General features: G+C 49.8%; 2 gene segments (V, D, J or C); both read left to right on the top strand.

Moving 5' to 3' along the window:
• Window positions 1–978: 978 nt before the first annotated feature.
• Window positions 979–7779, top strand: LOC144325088 (Ig gamma-2C chain C region-like). The segment is given in 5 exon segments: window positions 979–1191; window positions 2264–2602; window positions 3738–4034; window positions 5093–5389; window positions 6973–7779. Coding segments are annotated over 5 exon segments (1449 nt in total).
• A 264-nt stretch (window positions 7780–8043) lies between these two features.
• On the top strand, window positions 8044–22466 carry LOC114582272 (Ig gamma-2C chain C region-like). The segment is given in 7 exon segments: window positions 8044–10097; window positions 11181–11519; window positions 12267–12563; window positions 14047–14343; window positions 20990–21283; window positions 21383–21490; window positions 21669–22466. Coding segments are annotated over 7 exon segments (1386 nt in total).
• Window positions 22467–22930: the final 464 nt, after the last annotated feature.

Genomic DNA, 22930 nt, shown 5'->3' on the forward strand with positions numbered 1-22930 from the left:
AAAAAATAAATAAATCCCAAATTTGTAGTAATTCAGAAGTAGGAGAAACTCATTGACAGCACCAGTGCCTGACTTGGGCACAAGATTCCTGCAAAGCAGGAGGTTCTACTAGACGGCCCTCGGGTTCCTTTCCAACTCGTCAGTTCCACAATTCTATGAAATCATCTGTCCTTGAAACAGCATTATATTATGCCCAGGGGCTCAATGCTTCTTTGGGGAACAGCGCACTATCCCAATGCCCACATGCACCACAATTTGTGGGTGCCTGGCCCCTTCATGGGGAATTTGTGGGTGCTGGGGCACTCAGGGCCCCAGGGAGTTGGCACTTATGGGCTCCCTAATAAGCTTTGGGCCACTACAAATCATTCTTAACAGAGAAGGAGATCTGTGACTGCCAGCTGCTTATGGCAAACTCTGCCTCTAGTTTGTGACCTGCTCTGCCTCTGCCCTGCCATTTTGTGACTGTTAGGCCTCAATAATCCTCAAGGCCGGAAGCAGAAAGTTTTGAGAACACGGCGCTTGATGGGCCACCTAAAATCTAAGGTGACATTCTCCCCTCGGCAACCACTTTTTAAAAGCAGGTGTAAACACATTCTATTTTAAATTATATAACAACATTCGTATATACCACTCGGTTTTAAGAAAACCTCTAATCAGCTCACAAAAATATCAAACAGAACATCATGTAGAACATTATTTTAAAATATGCAAAGGAGACTTTGAAATCACCAGTATAAACTGCAGTGGAACCTTGGTTTTCAAACTTCTCCGTTGACAAACGTTTCGGAACTCAAATGCTGGAAGTAACTGCTTCAGTTTTTGAACACTTTTCAGAAGTCAAACATACCACATGGCTTCCGTTTTGAGTTTCCCTATTGTATTGATGCTTCCGTATTGAGTTTTCGGTTTTTGAATATTTTGGAACTCAAACGGTCTTCCGGAACGGATTGCGTTCGAAAACCGGGGGTTTTGTAAAAAGAAATGAAACACACCTAACTTCTACACGCCCGTCTGGGCTGGCTTGCTTAAAAGCAGAATGTTTTGATCTGACACCCGGGAGTCACAGTTCAACTGAACTTTTGTCTCTCAGGTGCATATTGCTCTCGCATCCTTTCTGGAGAATACAAAGTAAACAAGGCGGCCCCAAAATGTCCAGCTTCACCTGTTTGCTGCTCTCCTTGCAGGGTGCATGTAAGTCACATCCGCTCACCCGGAGGACCCTTGCCAGTTGGGGGGGCTCCTGGGGGCTAGGGCAATGGAGGAGGAGGGAGGGAGGGAGAGGCGGCTTCGCAAAGACCAGCAGGAGCTGGGAAGCGGGCGGCCAGGCGGCCTAGTCCTAGAAGGACCAGGAGAGGTTTCCTGTCTGAAACCCTGGAGAACCTCTGCCAGTCAGTGTAGAGAGTACTGGCCTAGGTGGACCGATGGTCTGATTCAGTATAAGGCAAAGCAGACCAGAGCAATACATTTGGTACCAGCTTGGCTCAAGAGTTGCCGGAAGTAGGGGTACAAGGCGCCATCCAACTGCCTAAGGGACTCCACTCCAGATTTGTGTAGGGTTTGCTCCTTAACCTTTGCTGAAGATGTCCCACAAGGGAGTGGAGGGTTGGGGTCAGAGTTTCTCCCTTCTCCTAGATGGGCCACCTTCCCAGATTGACGAGCCCCATCTGCCCCTCACTTCCCTCTATAGCTGGAACCTGTCTTCACACGCTGGTGAAATCTCTTAACCCACTGAGGGTTTGAGACCCATCAGCTACCCTCACCTCATTTAGCTGGCCAGTCGAAGCCTTTCCCAGGTTGTGGCTACTTTCGCCTGCTGACAGTTTCTTGGCTCTTTTTATGTGAATTGCCCTGGGACCTCTGGGTATAGGGTGGAATAATAATAATAATAATAATAATAATAATAATAATAATAATAATAGGTGAGAGCTGTGAAGAGTGAGGACCAAAGTTGGACAAGCCACCCCAGAAGGAGCTTGACGTGTCCCACACCAGAGGTACTCCCCCTCCTCTAGCGCCCACAGTGGATGGTTACTTTTTTGAGAAGTCAAAGGTGCATCCCGCATTCAGATTTAAAGTAGTCCTCAAACTCCTCTAACCAGCCTGGTTTTGTTTTGTATTTTAACCAAAGTACTTCAGGAATCCCATTTTTGCATAACTGCGGTCTGCAGGAATCTTAAAATTTAAAACTGGTTTATGATGGCTTTAGCCTGTGATGGAGGTCCAGTCTAATTACAGTCTAACTGTATCTCTTTGTCCTTTTCAGGGGCAGCCGTGATAATCCAAGTCCCTTCATCCCCAGTCCAGGCAGGGCCACGCACTAATGCATTCCTGCCTTGCTATTATACTTTTGACCCTCCCAGGACCATAAACGTTTCTGCCCTTATTGTGAAATGGTCGCTGAGAGGAAGAACCATTGTAAGGTTGCATGGGAGTATTTCAATCTTTAGACTGAGGGGAGCAGTGCTTAATTTGGCCACAGTGCGAGAGGGCAATGCCAGCGTCTTCATCACAGATGTAAGAGGCGATGATGTCGGGGTGTATACGTGTTGTGTTAGCCATACTCCTGACGTTGCTGAAGGGAAGGTGACATTGAAATTAGAAGGTAAGGGATGCAAGGCGGCGGACGGAAAACCTTTTTTAAAGCACTAAACATATTTCACATTAAAGTCCTTGATGTAAAATACCATTTTAAAGCACATCCTATGAAGCACTTCATGTTAACTCCGGGCCAAACAGACCTGACAGAGCCCTATTTTGATGATGATGATGATGATCACCACCACCATCATCATCATTTATACCTTGCCCATCTAGGTGGGTTTTCCCAGCCACTCTGGGCAGCTTTCAACAGAATAATGATAATGATAAAGCGATCAAACATTAAAAATTTTCTTAAATAGGGCTGCCTTCAGATGTCTTCTAAACATCAGATAGTTGCCTATTTCCTTGACATCTGATGGGAGGGTGCTCCACAGGGCGCCACTACGGAGAAGGCCCTCTGTCTTGTTCCCTGTAACCTCACTTCTCGCAGGGAGGGAACCGCCAGAAGGCCCTCAGCGCTGGACCTCAGAGTCCAAACTGAACAATGGGGGTGGAGACGCTCCTTCAGGTACACTGGGCCAAGGCCATTTAGGGCTTTAAAGGTCAGCACCAACACTTTGAATTGTGCTCAGAAACGTACTGGGAGCCAATGTAGGTCTTTCAAGACCTGTGTTATGTGGTCTCAGCAGCAGCTCCCAGTCACAGGTCTGGCTGCTGCATTCTGGATTAGTTGTAGTTTCCAGGTCACCTTCAAAGGTAGCCCCACGTTGAGCGCATTGCAGTAGTCCAAGCGGGACAGTTTCCCAGACCTTGAGGAACGGCATAGTGGAGATACAGGACTGCAGCTCATACTGCATTTGGGGGCAGGCCAGGCAGGACTTGGGGCTAAGAGGATAGTGAGTAACGTAAAGGCCACCTAATGAGCTCATGGGCAAGGTGAGATTTGAACTGCAAATTCCCAGTGCATGTTTTCCACCATTACTTCTGCGCCAACTTTCTTGTACTGAGGGTTTCCTTTTACTGTGGAAGGGAAGAGGGAAGTCACATCCATGCCACACATTCAAAGCACATTTACCTCGTGTGGCTTCCGGTGAAGAATCCTGGGAACTGCAGCTTGCTGCTCACGGAGCTACAGTTCCCAGCACCCTTTAAACTGCCCAAGGAGATGCTCTCCTAACTCTCCTCTCTCCCTCCAGCTCCCCCACGCCTAACACTCGGCCCCACAGAAGTGCCGCTGGGAAAACCAATCAATTTGACGTGTGCAGCATCCGACTTTTACCCTGGCCGTGTCTCTGTGAAGTGGCTGCGAGGCAGTGAGACTCTGAAAGTTGAGTCGCCCCCTGCCAAGCTTGAGGCCAATTACCACTTCTATGCAGAGAGTGTCCTGAACTTCATACCACAAATCTCGGACGCTGGTGTCACCTTCTCATGCCACATCCAACACCAGGCAGCGAAAGATCCAATCAGTCAGGATATTGAGCTGAAGGTGGTAGGTAAGTGGGAGCCTTTCCTGTGCAACCTGGAGTCCTGGCCCATCCTCGCCCCCCTGCCCATGCTAACTCCTGTGGCTTTTTTTGATCCAGAACTCAGTTCCAGCACCTCTCAGGTGGGCGCCATGGCCATTGTTAGGAGAACAAGGGAGCTGTTCATGATTTCTGGCACCACATTTTCTAGAAAAAAGGCATTAGGAACCACTTCCCCTTCTTAATGAGACCCAGTTCTGGCTCTCTAGCCTGTTCTGCCTCTGTGTATTTTTCTCCTCAAAACTCTATAGCTTTTTGCTCAAACCAGGTTGTGTCTCCTCCATGATATAGAAACAGTCAAGAATTTCTTTGCTGAAGTGGATGAAGCCCCACCCAGTTGAGTTTGCTTCCACACTAGTGCCCTTCAGCATTGCCAAAGCACATCTAGGCCATACATTTAAAGCACATTTAGCAGACACATGGTCCCACAAAGGTGCAGCTGGCCAAACTAAGCACCATGATAAAAATAGACTTGAAATTGCATAGTTTTGCCCCTGGCAACAAGTTTTCTCCCAGCAACAGGTTTGCCCCAGCAACAGGTTAGCTTGGCAACAGACTTCTTTATTAGACAGGCTATGAATGAGAGCAGGCTGGCTGTCGCTCTGCCCAGATGCCTGAGGAGCACAGAGAAGGAATGATTCACTGTACTTAGTTTTACTTTATTTTCCTCAGGGCAGCAGTTGTATAAGTTGTCATGTTAATTCTTCAATAAATACTTTAAGCAGAACTGGAATGGGTGAGGTGTTTATTCCCACATGGGAATTCACCAACAGATGAGCTGAACTGAGAAAGAAGATTCAGGAAGAATTTCTGGGTGACTCCGCTGAATGAAAACGGAACCCCAAACGGCTGGCATAGTGCACTGATGTGCCATACATTTAAAGCACATTTAATGGGTATTGCTTTGTCTGAAGAGTCCTGGGAACTGTAGCTTGGTGCTCACAGAGCTACAGTTCCCAGCACCCTTTAACAAAGCACAGTTAAGCTGCCAATGGAGATGCTCTCCTAACTCTCCTCTCTGCCTCCAGCTCTCCCACGCCTAACACTCAGCCTCACAGACGTAGAGCTCGGTGAACCAAGCAACTTCTTGTGCGCGGCATCTGACTTTTACCCTGGCAATGTCTCTGTAAAGTGGCTGCGAGGCAGTGAGACGCTGAAAGTTGACTCGCCCCCTGTCCAGCAAGGGCCCGATGGTCTCTTCTATGCAGAGAGTGTCCTGGAGTTCACACCACAAATCTCTGACTCTGGCGTTACCTTCTCATGCCACATCCATCACCAAGCGAGAAAAGACCCAATCAGTCAAGATTTTGAGCTGAATGTGGTAGGTAAGTGGGAGCCTTTCCTGTGCAACCTGGAGTCCTGAAATGCCCATGCTAAGCACAGTTCCCCCTTAGTGAGAACCAGTTCTGACTCGCACTCTCTACCCTGTTCTGCCTCTGCTTATTTTCCTCCTCAAAACTCTGTATCCCTTTGCTCTAAACAGTAGTGTCTGCTCCATGATAAAGAATCCTGCAAGAACTTATCTGCTGAGGTGGGTGAAGGCCCACCCAGTCGAATTTGCTTCCTCATGATTGCTAAGGCACCGCCTTCTTGCAAATCAGCTGGAAGTCGCAGTAAAATGGTGGCTTCACACGCTACTTAACATGGCGCTATATTTAGCAAAAAGGCTTTACGTTCCTCATGTTCAGAGATGGGAAGCCTGTGACCTTCCAGATGTGGATGGGCTCCAGCTCCCGTCAGACCTAGCCAGGAAAGCCAATGGTCAGAATGGTGGGAGTTGTAGTCAAAGGACATTAGAGAGCCACACTTGCCCCGTCCTTGCCTCACAGGACCTGTAGTGAGGTCTGTCTGGCGCCTCCATTGACGTCTTTCCCCCCAGGCTGTGATGGACTAGAATGGCATTTTTACTCCCTTTAAAGGGAGCGCATAGGTCTGACTGAAAATACAGTCATACCTTTGAAGTCGAACGGAATCCGTTCTGGAAGTGCATTTGACTTCCAAAACATTCGGAAAACAAAGCACAGCTTCTGATTTACTACAGGCTCTAGTCCTGTATTGTTCCTACAGTTAAGGGGCAGAGTCCGTAACAGCATACATACTCCAATTCCTTCTTCACCCCATTCTTCTCTTTGGGTCAAAATGAAGAAGCGTCTCCACCCCCATTGTTCTGCCCAGACACTGAGGTCCAGCTCTGAGGGCCTTCTGGTGGTTCCCTCCCTGCAAGAAGTGAGGTTACAGGGAACCAGGCAGAGGGCCTTCTCGGTAGTGGCACCCGCCCTGTGGAATACCCTCCTATCATATGCCAAGGAAATAAACAACTATCTGACTTTCAGTAGACATCTGAAGGCAGCCCTGCTTAGGGAAGTTTTTAATGTTTGGTGTTTTATCGTGTTTTTAATATTCTGTTGGGAGCTGCCCAGAGTGGTTGGGGAAATCCAGCCAGATGGGTGGGGTATAAATAAATGATGATGATGATGGTGATGATGATGATGATGTCAGGAGTGCAACTCTTAATTTGACTTGGGGGAAATGATGGCATGGGAGGGGAATATCAGACTTCTTAAGGCAAACCAGCTATTCAATAGTGACTTTTGTTGGTCTCAGGATATAGTTGGACTTGGACTGGTGTCCATCTAGCGCAGTATTGTCCATGCTGCCTGGCAGCAGCTGTCTGGCTTTCAAGAGGCAGCTTTTCTCAGCCCTGCCTGGAGACACCAGAGATTGAACCTGAGACCTTCTGCATGCAAGGCAGATGCTCGGGGGCTGAGCTGCTCTTGTGTAATGCATTCACACAACTGTGGACTGTTCAGAGACTGTTAGGTGGGTTGCCTTTATAATCTGCAGTGTCTCCCTCTATTGGCCATCACCAGACTTGCAAGACCTCAACATCTCTTTCCTCTCCTTACAGCTCTCCCAGAACTTCATATGCTCACCAGGCCACCACGGAAGACGTTCTTGGTAGCGGAGTGCTTAGTGTGTGGGTTTTACCCACAAAATGTTACAGTGCAGTGGCTGCAAAATGGAGAGCCGATCCAAGGGAAAATATACGAGTCGGAACTTGTACAGAATCCTAATGGGACGTTCTCAACCGGAAGCATCTTCTTCCCAAAGCAGGGCAATTTTGCAGCCAATTTTACCTGCCAGGTACAACATGAAGCACTGGAGGCAGCACTGGAGGAGACAATCCCCTGGGAGCCAGAAGGTGAGGGTGTCAGGGAACTGCCATTGGCTCAGGGGGGAGAGGGGAAAAGCCAGATGGATTACAGAGAGCCCCCAAAGATCGTGGGAAGCAGCTCCTCCTCAGCGGAGGAGAGTAACCACGCCTCCAGTGGAGAGGAGCTTCAGGGCTCGGAGGAGGCGAGGCGGCGCCAGGCACGCTGAGAGGGGAGGCGCAACTGGGCATCAAGAAACTACTTTGCTGGGAAAGGTTTAAGGACCGCCCACTCATGGAATCTGCCAGCCATAGGAGAGTGGCGCAGTGGACAGATAAAGTTTATTTTGGCATCAAAAGCAAAGCTTCACAGCCAAGCAAGGAGGGATTTGCCTGCTTGCTCTTGAGCAACCGCTTGGAACCTTAACAGAGGGTGATGGAATTACCCACCCCTCATCCCCACATTGTAGTACCAAATCACATTGGCCAAAACTTAAACCTGCATCTCCAACTGACTCTCCTCCAGCTCTAGGATACTTTGGATCACCGATGACTTGGCTGCTAGGAGCTCTGGGACACCTTGTGGGACTTGGCATGGGAGTTGGAGCGACGTTGATGTACCAAAGGCGCAGAGGTGAGTTGGGGCTGCTGGGAAGAAAGGGCAGCTGTGGCAGAAAGGGCAGCATAGTCCGTGGGGAGGCAAGGCTGCAGTGCTGGGGCACGGGACTTCAGATTGCAGTTTGGAAGCACCTGATTATTGCGTTCTCATTCTCTCTCTCTCTCTCTCTCTCTCTCTCTCTCTCTCTCTCTCTCTCTCTTAGCAGCCCAGTAAGTGCAAGCTGCGCTGAATGACGAAACCCTCCTGAAGAATATGTCGAAAGTCAGGAGGGAAAAGCCAGATGAAGTCTTTGGTATCTAACAGTCCACGGAATGACATTTTGGCACAGGGTTGTTCTAGGCAATGCAATATTGTTCCATTTCATTATGTATTTCCTAGAAAATCTATTTCAAGTATGATAATTGCAAGAGGCTTCATTTTAAAGTCAAGGCGATTTACATCATTTAAAATCAACCTTCCATTCTGAAATTATATACATATAGTAGAGCTCTGCACTCTTCAGGTATTCTAAGAAACCAAGGGATATTGAGGCTTTTAAGATGGATATTATAATTTGTTAGTTTCAGGGCTGTGCCTCTCCCAACTCAGGGCCCCAAACGAGCCCAAGGAACACCTGATCCAGCCTGATCTTCATACTGATGACCAGTTGTGTTGTGACATACAAAAGAGTGCCTAGCTTGAGGGTTCAGTTAATGTTTAATTAAGGTTAATAAACCCTTTATGTCAGGAGGCAGGTTGGGGAACAAAAAGCTGAATCTCCTTGCCTCCCCGCTCTGACTGGAGCATCGAGAGCAAGAGGGTTCAATCCTGCCTGGTGCTGCTTCACCAACACATCCTCCATTCTGCCTCTCCTCTTTCCCCATCATTGCCCTCCCTGTCCCAGTTTGTGTGTAATATGATTTCTTTTCTCCTTTAGTTTTTCGCCTAATACGCTGCATTATCTGTATGGCTATACTTTAGCTTCACCTGTTCCAAGTTATGTTTCTTGTTTTTTTGTGTTCTGAATTCTGTATGGAAAAACAGATTTCAATAAAGTGTTTAAAAAATAAATAAATCCCAAAATTTGTAGTAATTCTGATGTAGGAGAAAATAATTGACAGCACCAGTGCCTGACGTTGGGCAAAAGATTCCTGCAAAGCAGGAGGTTCTACTAGACGGCTCTCGGAGTCCTTTCCAACTCTTCAATTCCACTATTCTATGAAATCATCCGTCCTTGAAACACCATTATATTATGCCCAGGGGCTCAATACTTCTTTGGGGAACAGTGCACTGTCCCAATGCCCACATGCACCAAAATTTGTGGGTGCCTGGCCCCTTCATGGGGAATTTGTGGGTGCCTGGCCCCTTCATGGGGAATTTGTGGGTGCTCGGGCACACAGGGACCCAGGGAATTAGCACCTATGGGCTCCCTAATAAGCTTTGGGCCACTACAAATCATTCTTAACAGAGAAGGAGATCTGTGACTGCCAGCTGCTTATGGCAAACTCTGCCTCTAGTTTGTGACCTGCTCTGCCTCTGCCCTGCCATTTTGTGACTGTTAGGCCTCAATAATCCTCAAGGCCGGAAGAAGAAAGTTTTGAGAACAAGGTGCTTGATGGGCCACCTAAAATCTAAGGTGACGTTCTCCCCTCGGCAACCACTTTTTAAAAGCAGGTGTATACACATTCTATATTAAATTATATAGCAACATTCATATATACCACTCGGTTTTAAGAAAACCTCTAAGCGGCTCACAAAAATATCAAACAGAACATCGTGAAGAACATTATTTTAAAATATGCAAAGGAGACTTTGAAATCACCAGTATAAACTGCAGTGGAACCTTGGTTTTCAAACTTCTCCGTTGACAAACGTTTCGGAACTCGAATGCTGGAAGTAACTGCTTCAGTTTTCGAACACTTTTCAGAAGTCAAACATACCACATGGCTTCCGTTTTGAGTTTCCCTATTGTATTGATGCTTCCGTATTGAGTTTTCAGTTTTTTAATATTTTGGAACTCAAACGGTCTTCCGGAACGGATTGCGTTTGAAAACCGAGGTTTTTGTAAAAAGAAACGAAACACGCCCAACTCCTACACGCCCATCTGGGCTGGCTTGCTTAAAAGCAGAATGTTTTGATCTGACACCCGGGAGTCACAGTTCAACTGAACTTTTGTCTCTCAGGTGCATATTGCTCTCGCATCCTTTCTGGAGAATACAAAGTAAACAAGGCGGCCCCAAAATGCCCAGCTTCACCTGTTTGCTGCTCTCCTTGCAGGGTGCATGTAAGTCGCATCCCCTCACCCGGAGGACCCTTGCCAGTTGGGGGGGCTCCTGGGGGCTAGGGCAATGGAGGAGGAGGGAGGGAGGGAGAGGCGGCTTCGCAAAGACCAGCAGGAGCCGGGAAGCGGGCGGCCAGGCGGCCTAGTCCTAGAAGGACCAGGAGAGGTTTCCTGTCTGAAACCCTGGAGAACCTCTGCCAGTCAGTGTAGAGAGTACTGGCCTAGGTGGACTGATGGTCTGATTCAGTATAAGGCAAAGCAGACCAGAGCAATACATTTGGTACCAGCTTGGCTCAAGAGTTGCCGGAAGTAGGGGTACAAGGCGCCATCCAACTGCCTAAGGGACTGCACTCCAGATTTGTGTAGGGTTTGCTCTTTAACCTTTGCTGAAGATGTCCCACAAGGGAGTGGAGGTTTAGGGTCAGAGTTTCTCCCTTCTCCTAGATGGGCCACCTTCCCAGATTGACGAGCCCCATCTGCCCCTCACTTCCCTCTATACCTGGAACCTGTCTTCACACGCAGGGGAAATCTCTTAACCCACTTAGGGTTTGAGACACGTTAGCTACCCTCACCTCATTTAGCCATCCAGTCGACGCCTTTCCCTGGGTGTGGCCGCTATCGCCTGCTGACAGCTTCTTGGCTCTTTTTATGTGAATTGCCCTGGGACCTCTGGGTATAGGGCGGTATAATAATAATAATAATAATAATAATAATAATAATAATAATAATAATGGCCACAGGTGAGAGCTGAGAGCAGACTGAGGACCAAAGTTGGACAAGCCACCCCAGAAAGAGCTTGACGTGTCCCACACCAGAGGTATTCCCCCTCCCCTAGCGCCCACAGTGGATGGTTACTTTTTTGAGAAGTCTAAGGTGCATCCCGCATTCAGATTTAAAGTAGTCCTCAAACTCCTCTAACCAGCCTGGTTTTGTTTTGTATTTTAACCAAAGGGCTTCAGGAATCCCATTTTTGCATAACTACAGTTTGCAGGAATCTTAAAAGTTAAAAGTGGTTTATGATGGCTTTAGCCTGTGATGGAGGTCCAGTCTAATTACTGTCTAACTGTATCTCTTTGTCCTTTTCAGGGGCAGCCGTGATAATCCAAGTCCCTTCATCCCCAGTCCAGACAGGGCCACGCACTAATGCATTCCTGCCTTGCCATTACACTTTTGACCCTCCCAGGACCATAAACGCTTCTGCCCTGATTGTGAGATGGTCGCTGAGAGGAAGAACCATTATAAAGTTGCATGAGAGTATTTCAACCTATAGACCGAGGGGAGCAGTGCTTAATTGGGCCACAGTGCGAGAGGGCAATGCCAGCGTCTTCATCACAGATGTAAGAGGTGATGATGTCGGGGTGTATACGTGTTGTGTTAGCCATCCTCCTGACGTTGCTGAAGGGAAGGTGACATTGAAATTAGGAGGTAAGGGATGAAAGGCGGTGGGCAGAAAACCTTTTTTAAAGCACTAAACATATTTCACATGAAAGTCCTTGATGTAAAATATAGTGGTACCTCGGGTTACAGACGCTTCAGTTTACAGTCCCTTCAGGTTACAGACTCCGCTAAAGCAGAAATAGTATCTCGAGTTAAGAACTTTGCTTCAGGATAAGAACAGAAATTGTGCAGAAGCAGCATGGCGGCAGTGGGAGGCCCCATTAGCTAATGTGGTGCTTCAGGTTAAGATCAGTTTCAGGTTAAGAATGGACCTCCAGAATGAATTAAGTTCTTAACCAAAGGTACCACTGTACCATTTTAAAGCACATCCTATGAAGCGCTTCATGTTAACTCTGGGCCAAACAAACCTGACAGGGCCCTATTTTAATGATGCTGCTGATGATGATAATTTATACCCTGCCCATCTGGCTGGGTTTCCCCAGCCACTCTGGGTGGCTTCCAACAGTATAATAATAATAATAATAATAATAATAATAATAATAATAATAATGCGATAAAACATCAAACATTAAAAACTTCCCTAAATAGGGCTGCCTTCAGATGTCTTCTAAAAGTCAGATTGTTGTTTATTTATACATTTAAAGCACACTTAACTCGTGTGGCTTCCGGTGAAGAATCCTGGGAACTGCAGCTTGCTGCTCACGGAGCTACAGTTCCCAGCACCCTTTAAGCTGTCCAAGGAGATGCTCTCCTAACTCTCCTCTCTCCCTCCAGCTCCCCCACGCCTAACACTCGGCCCCACAGAAGTGCCGCTGGGAAAACCAATCAATTTGACGTGTGCAGCATCCGACTTTTACCCTGGCCGTGTCTCTGTGAAGTGGCTGCGAGGCAGTGAGACTCTGAAAGTTGACTCGCCCCCTGCCAAGCTTGAGGCCAATTACCACTTCTATGCAGAGAGTGTCCTGAACTTCATACCACAAATCTCGGACGCTGGTGTCACCTTCTCATGCCACATCCATCACCCGGCAGCGAAAGACCCAATCAGTCAAGATATTGAGCTGAAGGTGGTAGGTAAGTGGGAGCCTTTCCTGTGCAACCTGGAGTCCTGAAATGCCCAAGCTAAGCACAGTTCCCCCTTTTAGTGAGACCCAGTTCTGACTCGCACTCTCTACCCTGTTCTGCCTCTGCGTATTTTTCTCCTCAAAACTCTATAGCTTTTTGCTCAAACCAGGTTGTGTCTCCTCCATGATATAGAAACAGTCAAGAATTTCTTTGCTGAAGTGGATGAAGCCCTACCCAGTTGAGTTTGCTTCCACACTAGTGCCCTTCAGCATTGCCAAAGCACATCTAGGCCATACATTTAAAGCATATTTAGCAGATACTTGGCCCCACAAAGGTGCAGCTGGCCAAAGCAAGCACCATGATAAAAATAGACTTGAAATTGTATAGTTTTGCCCCTGGCAACAAGTTTTCCCCCAGCAACAGGTTTTCCCCAGCAACAGGTTAGCTTGGCAACAGACTTCTTTATTAGACAGGCTATGAATGAGAGCAGGCTGGCTGTCGCTCTGCCCAGATGCCTGAGGAGCACAGAGAAGGAATGATTCACTGTACTTAGTTTTACTTTATTTTCCTCAGGGCAGCAGTTGTATAAGTTGTCATGTTAATTCTTCAATACAGTGGTGCCCCGCAAGACGAATGCCTCGCAAGACGGAAAACCCACTAGACGAAAGGGTTTTCCGTTTTGGAGGTGCTTCGCAAAACGAATTTCCTATGGGCTTGCTTCGCAAGACGAAAATGTCTTGCGAGTTCCTGCAGGGTTTCCCCCCCCCCTTTCCCCCAAGCCGCTAAGCTGCTTATCAGCTGATCCGCTAAGCCGCTTAACAGCTGATCCGCTAAGCCGCTAATCAGCTGATTCGCTAAGCCGCTTAACAGCTGATCCGCTAAGCCGCTTATCAGCTGATCCGCTAAGCCGCTTAACAGCTGATCCGCTAAGCCGCTTATCAGCTGATCCGCTAAGCCGCTTAACAGCTGATCCGCTAAGCCGCTTATCAGCTGATCCGCTAAGCTGCTTAACAGCTGATCCGCTAAGCCGCTTAACAGCTGATCCGCTAAGCCGCTTATCAGCTGATCCGCTAAACCGCTAATAGCACTAATCCGCTTGCTTCGCAAGACGAAAAAACCGCAAGACGAAGAGACTCGCGGAACGGATTCTTTTCGTCTTGCGAGGCACCACTGTGAATACTTTAAGCAGAACTGGAATGGGTGAGGTGTTTATTCCCACATGGGAATTCAATAAAAGATGAGCTGAACTGAAAAAGAAGATTCAGGAAGAATTTCTGGGTGACTCCGCTAAATGAAAACGGAACCCCAAACGGCTGGCATAGTGCACTGATGTGCCATACATTTAAAGCACATTTAACGGATATTGCTTTGTCTGAAGAATCCAGGGAACTGTAGCTTGGTGCTCACAGAGCTACAGTTCCCAGCACCCTTTAACAAAGCACAGTTAAGCTGCCAATGGAGATGCTCTCCTAACTCTCCTCTCTGCCTCCAGCTCTCCCACGCCTAACACTCGGCCATACAGACGTAGAGCTGGGCGAACCAAGCAACTTCTTGTGCGCGGCATCTGACTTTTACCCTGGCAATGTCTCTGTAAAGTGGCTGCGAGGCAGTGAGACTCTGAAAGTTGACTCGCCCCCTGTCCAGGAAGGGCCCAATGGTCTCTTCTATGCAGAGAGTGTCCTGGAGTTCACACCACAAATCTCTGACTCTGGCGTTACCTTCTCATGCCACATCCATCACCAAGCGAGAAAAGACCCAATCAGTCAAGATTTTGACCTGAAGGTGCAAGGTAAGTTGGAGCCTTTCCTGTGCAACCTGGAGTTCTGAAATGCCCATGCTAAGCACAGTTCCCCCTTAGTGAGAATCATTTGTGACTCGCACTCTCTACCCTGTTCTGCGTCTGCTTTGTTATGTACTGAAGTTCTCACCCTGGGCCAGCAGGGGGATACTGTAGATAGTTATGCAAATGAAGGATCGAAAAGTGACGTTCAGTGATTGGATAGTTTTAGAAAATAGCAACAGTTACATTGTTCTGGAGCTCTATATAAGCAGGCTGACTGAGCTCCTCAGCTTAGTTCTGTTCCAGCTTACAAATAAAGAGCTGCTTTGGAAGAATTGCTGTGTCGTCTGATATGTTCGCCCACAACTTAACACTGGCGACGAGGATGGGATCGATGGACATCAGAGCACAGCCAGATGCAGCCATCCTCTGAACTGAGCTGAATCACTGAGCTGAATCACTGAGCGAAATCACTGGACAGAACCAATTCAGAGCTGACTGTTCTGGCTAGAGCACTGTGTTCCATCCATCGCCCTCCACGCCGGCATTGGAATCATGGCTTCACTTGTGCCTCTACCGCCCTTTGCGCCAGCCTCTGAATCATGGGACTCCTACCTCGCTCAGTTCGACTGCTACCTCCAAGCCAACAAGCTGACAGCAGTATCAAAGGAACAGAAGCGGGGCCCATTCCTCAGCCTCTGTGGGCCTGAGGTGTTTGAGACGGCCCGAGCATTGGTTGCGCCTGAAGCAGTCCAGGCAACACCATGGGACACGATCCAAGAGAAGCTCCACAACCACTACGCGCCAAAGCCGTCCAAGATTGCTGCCCGCCATGCGTTCTACCACTGGAACCAGGCAGAGGGGGAGTCAATCAACAACTACACCATTGCCCTGCGACAGGCTGCAGTGCACTGCGAGTTCCAAGACTTAGACGATGCCCGGATGGATCGAATTGTCTGCGGGGTCCGGGACATCCATGTGCAACGGCGTCTCCTCCCCAAGCCAGACCTCACGCTGCAGAAAGCCATTGAGGAGGCTGTGGCCTCAGAAGCTGCTGAACGCTTCGCCCAGGAGATCCGCAAGTCCAGCAGCCCGCGTCTTGCTAGGAAGCCAGTGCATCACGAAGATGCCAGCAGTGATGAGGCATCCTCCAGTGAAGACGATGACGTGCACCAGACAAAGCGGGAGCGCAGGAAGTTCCAACAGAAGTCCAAGGGCCAACCGGAATGTGCCGGCTGTGGAGGCAACCATTCCCGTGCCAAGTGTCGATTCAGAGATGCCATCTGTCGGACGTGTTCCAGAAGGGGCCACATCGCTAAGGTCTACCGATCGGCTCTGTCTGACATCCCTCCTTCACTGACTCGCAAGTCCAAGTCTTCACTCCAGTCTGCCAAGGAAAGCTGTTTCGCTCTCACCAACTGCCGCTGCCTGTCTGGAACGATTGGCCAAACCGACTCGCCTACGCGACGCAAGCTGAACGTCACAGTGCTCATTGAAGGAGCTCCATGTGACATGGAGATTGACACCGGGTCTGCCCTGTCCATTGTGTCTTGGAGCACCATCAAAAGACTGGTACCCAGAGTGTCCAAAAGGCAACTCGACTCTCACCGCATACACCTGAGGGACTACCAGGGAAACGACATTCCCGTGGTAGGCGTTGGCCGGTTCCGGATCGCCTTCAAGGATTTTTCGGGCCTGCTCCGACTGGTGGTGGTCGAAGGTCAGCGGCCAAACCTCCTAGGGCTAGACTGGTTTGATGCCCTCAGCCTGGAAATCAACGGCATCAACTACATCTCTAACGCAGAGACTGAGAGTCTGGTCAAAGACTTTGCCGAGGTTTTTGACGGCACTTTGGGGCAATATACAGGTACGCCCATCTCCTTTAGCCTTGATCCACAAGTCGCCACGCCGGGTTCCCTTTGCTCTCAAGGCTAAGGTGGACGAACAACTGGACAAGCTGATCGCCCAAGGAGTTTTGGAGCCGGTTGACCACGCCAAGTGGGAAACCCCCATCGTCATGCCTGTCAAGCCAGATGGGTCGGTGAGAATCTGCACTGACTACAAGTGCACAATCAACAAGGCACTTCAGCAGCATGCTTATCCGGTTCCTGTTGGCCAACACCTGCTGCATTCCCTGGGTGAGGGTAAGGTCTTTGCTAAGCTAGACCTTGCCCAAGCCTATCAACAACTGCCCGTCGATGATGCCATTGCTGAAGCCCAGACGATCGTCACCCACCGAGGGGCATTCCGTTGCCGCCGGTTGCAATTCAGGGTGCGTGTGGCTCCTGGCATCTTCCAAAGCCTTATGGAGCGTCTCCTGCAAGGGCTTCCGGGCGTGGTACCATATTTTGATGACGTCTTGGTGTCCGCAGACTCACACCAGCAGCTGTTCGAGCGCCTCCGTGCCGTGCTGACCAGGTTCCAAGAGGCCGGGCTCAAGGTAAAGAGGGAGAAGTGCCAGATCGCTGTTCCACAGGTGGAGTTCCTGGGCTATCTTATCGACGCCTCCGGCCTTCACCTGACCACATCCAAGATCCGCGCTATCCAGCAGGCCCCCATCCCAAAGAACAAGACAGAGTTGCAGGCGTTCCTGGGTCTGCTGAACTTTTATAACATGTTCCTGCCCCACAAAGCCACGGTGGCTGAGCCTCTTCACCGACTCCTCAGCACAAAGACGCCTTGGTCCTGGGGTCATCGGGAGACGGCGGCCTTCAACGCGGTCAAGGCTCTCCTTTCATCGGACAGTGTGCTGGTACAGTACAGTGAAGCCAGGCCGCTGGTCCTTGCCTGCGATGCCTCACCTTTTGGCATCGGCGCTGTCCTTAGTCACCGTTTTCCAGACGGAAGAGAAGCACCGCTCGCCTACTTTTCCAGGATGCTATCTCTGACTGAACGGAATTACAGCCAGCTCGACAAGGAGGCACTGGCACTTGTGGCTGGAGTGAAGAGGTTCCATGAATACCTCTATGGCAGGACTTTTGACCTAATCACTGACGACAAGCCACTCCTGGGCCTCCTCGTCGGTGATTGTCCAACTCCACCGGTCCTCTCGCCGCGCATGCTGCGATGGACTGTTTTCCTGGCTGCCTACCACTACCGGCTCGTCAATCGCCTGGGGAAATCGATGGGCCATGCCGACGCCCTGAGCCGTTGCCCTCTTCCAGCGTTTGTGGAAGACCCAGCTCCAGCTTCATCGCTCCTCGTGATTGAGGATCTTCCGGCAGCGCCTGTATCGGCTGCCACTGTGGCCTCCGCATCTGCCCAGGATCGCACCATCAGCCGTGTGCTCAACTGGGGGTGGAGGGGGTGGCCACAAGGGCCTTTTGCATCGGAGTTCCAACCGTTCGCAACCAGACAACATGAACTCTCGGCTCATCGCGGCTGTCTGCTGTGGGGAGACCGCTGTGCCGGTCCCGGAGGGAAGGTTACTGTTATCGTAGTCAAAGTTCAGTCCTGAGTCACTAGCCTGGAAATAGTTCACAAGGTGCGAGGCGAGGTCCGAAGCAGGAAGCCGGGCGGGGACAGGAACACTCGAAGATCAGAAGCAGGAGGCCGGGCGGGGAACAGGAACACTGGAAGGTCAGAAGCAGGAAGCCGGGCGGGGAACAGGAACACTGGCAGATCAGGTCTGGGTCCGGGTAAAAGCAACAACAACGTTGCTCCCGCAACCTGGGACCGGGCTGACTGGCCTTTATCTTCTCTAAGGCCAGGGGCGGTCCCGGCCCCCAGGAGCCCCGCCTCTCCTGGCCTTAAGGCGAGCACTCCTCCTGGGAGAAACCAGTTCCGTTGCCTCTCTGCCCTAAGCCTCTGTAGTTCAGGAGAGGCTGAAGGGTTACTGGGCCCCGGGGGAGACTCACCTGTAGGCACTGAGTCCTCAACCACCTATGGAGCCAGAATGGATTCACCTGGTGCCTGCTCCTGAGGATCCGGCACAGGTGCAGGCTCCTCAGTATCAAGGTCTTGCCCCAGTTCAGCCGGCCCTGGAGGCGGAGACTCCTGTGCCGGATGGGATTCCTCCGGTTCACTCTCTGAATCGGAATCCCAGGCCATCACAACCGCGTTGTGATTCCCCAAAGACTCCGTCAACGCGTCCTGGAGGCTCTGCACGCTGGCCACCCGGGAATCGTCAAAATGAAGGCGTTGGCTCAGTGTTACGTCTGGTGGCCTAACATGGATGATGCCATCACTGCCTGGGTGTCCACCTGTCAAGCGTGCCAAGAATCGAGGCCTGCACCACCGGCAGCTAAGGGACATACCTGGGAGACGCCCAAGACACCCTGGTCGAGGGTGCAGATCGATCTGGCCGGCCCCTTTCAGGGCCGGACCTTTATGGTTGTGGTGGACGCCTATTCCAAATGGCTGGAGGTGGCCCTGATGCCCTCCACCACTACCGAGGCCGTCATCCGGGTGCTGTGAGGCCTGTTTGTGATGCATGGGTGTCCTGATGTCCTTGTCTCCAACAACGGACCGCAGTTCACGTCAGGCACTTTTGAGCGGTATCTTTTGGGACTGGGCATCCGCCATGCCCTAACGGCACCATTTCATCCATCCAGCAACGGGCAAGTGGAGAGAATGGTGCGCTCGGCAAAAGAGGCACTGGCGCGCCTTGACCGGGGAGACTGGCATGAGCGGGTCAGCGAATACTTGTTTGTGCAACACATCACCCCTCATGCGGCCACAGGGCGGAGTCCTGCTGAACTGCTTATGGGCTGCCGCCTCAGGTCACCGCTCGACCGGCTGCACCCGGACTTTGCCGTGGCCAAACCCCCAGGCTGTGCCAACGCGCCACGGTCATTTGTTCCAGGAAACCAGGTCTTTGCCTGGAACTATGTGGGGGACATTCCTTGGGTGCCAGCCACAGTAGTGGGAGTCATTGGACCTTGCTCGTACCAGGTGGCACTCGAAGACGGACGCTTGTGGCACCGGCACATAGACCAGCTTAGGCACAGGGTTGGGGACTTGGACACTACCATGGTTCCCCCAACTGCGCTTGTGGCTCCAGAAGAGACACTTACAGGTGGTGAGGCTCCACCTACACCTCTCTCGCAAACTGCCACCGTGGAGCCGAACCAAGCCACTTCAGAGGGTCTGCCAGACTTACCACAGGCTCAGACCACTCCACTTGCGGAGGCTCCACCCACAGCAGCGGATCCAGAGGATTTGGTTTCAACGCCACCTAGGGTCGCACCACAGCCTCAGCAAGAACTGTGTGGCCCCCCGGACTTGGCTACCAGTCCCCGGCGATCTGGTAGATTTTCCAAGCGCCCAACTTATTTAAAGGACTATGTTGTTGGACATGTATCACTGTTGGTCTAAGTATGTGAAATGTAACCGATATGCTTTTGTGCCTAATTGAACCATTACGTGTAGTGCTGTATATAAGGAAACCATTATGATTGTAACTAACGCCTTATATCGGTGGGGAGGGGTGTTATGTATTGAAGTTCTCACCCTGGGCCAGCGGGGGATACTGTAGATAGTTATGCAAATGAAGTATCGAAAAGTGACGTTCAATGATCGGATAGTTTGTATGCAAACATTTCTGACTTGCACTCTCTACCCTGTTCTGCATCTTGTTATTTTCCTCCTCAAAACTCTGTATCCCTTTGCTATCTGCTGAGGTAGGTGAAGGCCCACTCAGTTGAATTTGCTTCCACACTAGGGCCCCTCATGATTGCTAAGGCACCGCCTTCTTGCAAATCAGCTGGAAGTCGCATTAAAATGGTGGCTTCACACGCTACTTAACATGGCGCTATATTTAGCAAAAAGGCTTTACGTTCCCCATGTTCGGAGATGGGAAGCCTGTGACCTTCCAGATGTGGATGGGCTCCAGCTCCCGTCAGACCTAGCCAGGAAAGCCAATGGTCAGAATGATGGGAGTTGTAGTCAAAGGACATTGGAGAGCCACACTTTCCCCGTCCTTGCCTCACAGGACCTGTAGTGAGGTCCATCTGGCGCCTCCATTGACCTCTTCCTCCCCAGGCTGTGATGGACTAGAATGGCATTTTCACACACACCTGCCCTTTAAAGGGAACATAGGTCTGACTAAAATATGCAATTAAAGGGCTGCATGTCAGTAATCATTAAAAAGCACAAAAGATGAGAGGATGGTAATTCCAGACTAAGCACTTGGCATGGAAGCAACACAGCATTCTGCCTCCAAAGACCACCAGTCGGAAACCTCTAGTGATCACAAACAGGGCACAATAAATTCCTTCTTCGCCCCATTCTTCTGTTGGGGTCAAGCCACATGTCAGGCCATTATTGGATATCTTGGTGCCTTTCCCCCTTAAGTCAAAACTGCTGTGGAGTGCAACTCTTAATTCGACTGCGGGGAAATGATGGCACTGGAGGGGAGAATTAACCTTTTCCCCGAGTGCCTTCTTAAGGCAAACAGTAGCTCTGCAATATTGACTTTTGTTGGTCTCAGGATATAGTTGGACTTGGACCCTTTGTCCATCTAGCGCAGTATTGTCCTGGCAGCAGCTGTATGCAAGGTAGATGCTCTGGTGCTGAGCTGCTCTTGTGTAATGCATTCACACAACTGTGGCCTTTAGAGACTGTTAGGTGGGTTGCCTTTATAATCTGCAGTGTCTCCCTCTATTGGCCATCACCAGACTTGCAGGACCTCAACATCTCTTTCTTCTCCTTGCAGCTCGCCCAGAACTTCATATGCTCACCAGGCCATCAGGGAAGACGTTCTTGGTAGCGGAGTGCCTAGCGTGTGGGTTTTACCCACAAAACGTTACAGTGCAGTGGCTGCAAAATGGAGAGCCGATCCAAGGGAAAATATACGAGTCGGAACTTGTACAGAATCCTAATGGGACGTTCTCAACCGGAAGCGTCTTCTTCCCAAATCAGGACCATTTTGCAGCCAATTTTACCTGCCAGGTACAACATGAAGCACTGGAGGCACCACTGGAGGAGACGATCCCCTGGGAGCCAGAAGGTGAGGGTGATGGAATTACCCACCCCTCATCCCCAGAATGTAGTACCAAATCACATTGGCCAAAACTTAAACCTGCATCTCCAACTGAATCTCCTCCAGCTCTAGGATACTTTGGATCACCGATGACTTGGCTACTAGGATCTGCGGGACATGTTGTGGGAATTGGCACGGGAGTTGGAGCGACGTTGATGTACCAAAGGCGCAGAGGTGAGTTGGGGCTGCTGGGAAGAAAGGGCAGCTGTGGCAGAAAGGGCAGCATAGTCAGTGGGGAGGCAAGGCTGCAGTGCTGGGGCAAGAGACTGCAGATTGCCGTTTGGAGACACCTGATTATTGTGTTCTCTCTCTCTCTCTCTCTCTCTCTCTCTCTCTCTCTCTCTCTTATCAGCCGTGTAAGCTCAAGCTGCGCTGAATGACGAAACCCTCCTGAAGAAGATGTCGAAAGTCAGGAGGGAAAAGCCAGATGAAGTCTTTGGTATCTAACAGTCCACGGAATGACATTTTGGCACAGGGTTGTTCTAGGCAATGCAATATTGTTCCATTTCATTATGTATTTCCTAGAAAATCTATTTCAAGTATGATAATTGCAAGTCAAGGCGATTTAAATCATTTAAAATCAACCTTCCATTTTGAAATTATATACATATAGTAGAGCTCTGCACTCTTCGGGTATTCTAAAAAAGCAAGGGATATTGAGGCTTTTAAGATGGATATTATAATTTGTTAGTTTCAGGGCTGTGCCTCTCCCAACTCAGGGCCCCAAACGAGCCCAAGGAACACCTGATCCAGCCTGATCTTCATACTGATGACCAGTTGTATTGTGACATACAAAAGAGTGCCTAGCTTGAGGGTTGGGCTACTGTTTAATTAAGGTTAATAAACCCTTCATGTCAGGAGGCAGGTTGGGGAACAAGAATCTGCATCTCCTTGCCTCCCCGCTCTGACTGGAGCATCGAGAGCAAGAGGGTTCAATCCTGCCTGGTGCTGCTTCACCAACACATCCCCCAGTCTGCCTCCCCTCTTTCTCCATCATTTCCCTCCCCGTTCCAGTTTGTGTATAATACGATTTCTTTTCTCCTTTAGTTTTTCACCTTATACACTGCATTATCTGTATGGCTATACTTTAGCTTGACGTCTACCAAGTTATGTTTCTTGTTTTTTGTGTTCTGAATTCTGTATGGAAAAACAGATTTCAATAAAGTGTTTATTTTAAAAAAAACAAAAACCCAGATCTGTAATAATTCAAATGGAGGAGAAAATAATTGACAGCACCAGTGCCTGACTTGAGCAAAAGATTCCTGCAAAGCAGGAGGTTCTACTAGACGGCCCTCGGGTTCCTTTCCAACTCGTCAGTTCCACAATTTTATGAAATCATCTGTCCTTGAAACAGTATTGAATTATGCCCAGGGGCTCAATGCTGCTTTGGGGAACTGCGCACTGTCCCAATGCCCACATGCACCAAAATTTGTGGGTGCCTGGCCCCTTCATGGGGAATTTGCGGGTGCTCAGGCACCCAAGGGCCCAGGGAGTTGGCACCTAGGGGCTCCCAAATAAGCTTTGGGCCACTGCAAATCATTCTTAACAGAGAAGGAGATCTGTGACTGCCAGCTGCTTATGGCAAACTCTGCCCCTAGTTTGTGACCTGCTCTG

The sequence above is a fragment of the Podarcis muralis genome, chromosome 13 (assembly GCF_964188315.1).
Source record: "Podarcis muralis chromosome 13, rPodMur119.hap1.1, whole genome shotgun sequence".
Taxonomy (NCBI): Eukaryota; Metazoa; Chordata; class Lepidosauria; order Squamata; family Lacertidae; genus Podarcis; species Podarcis muralis.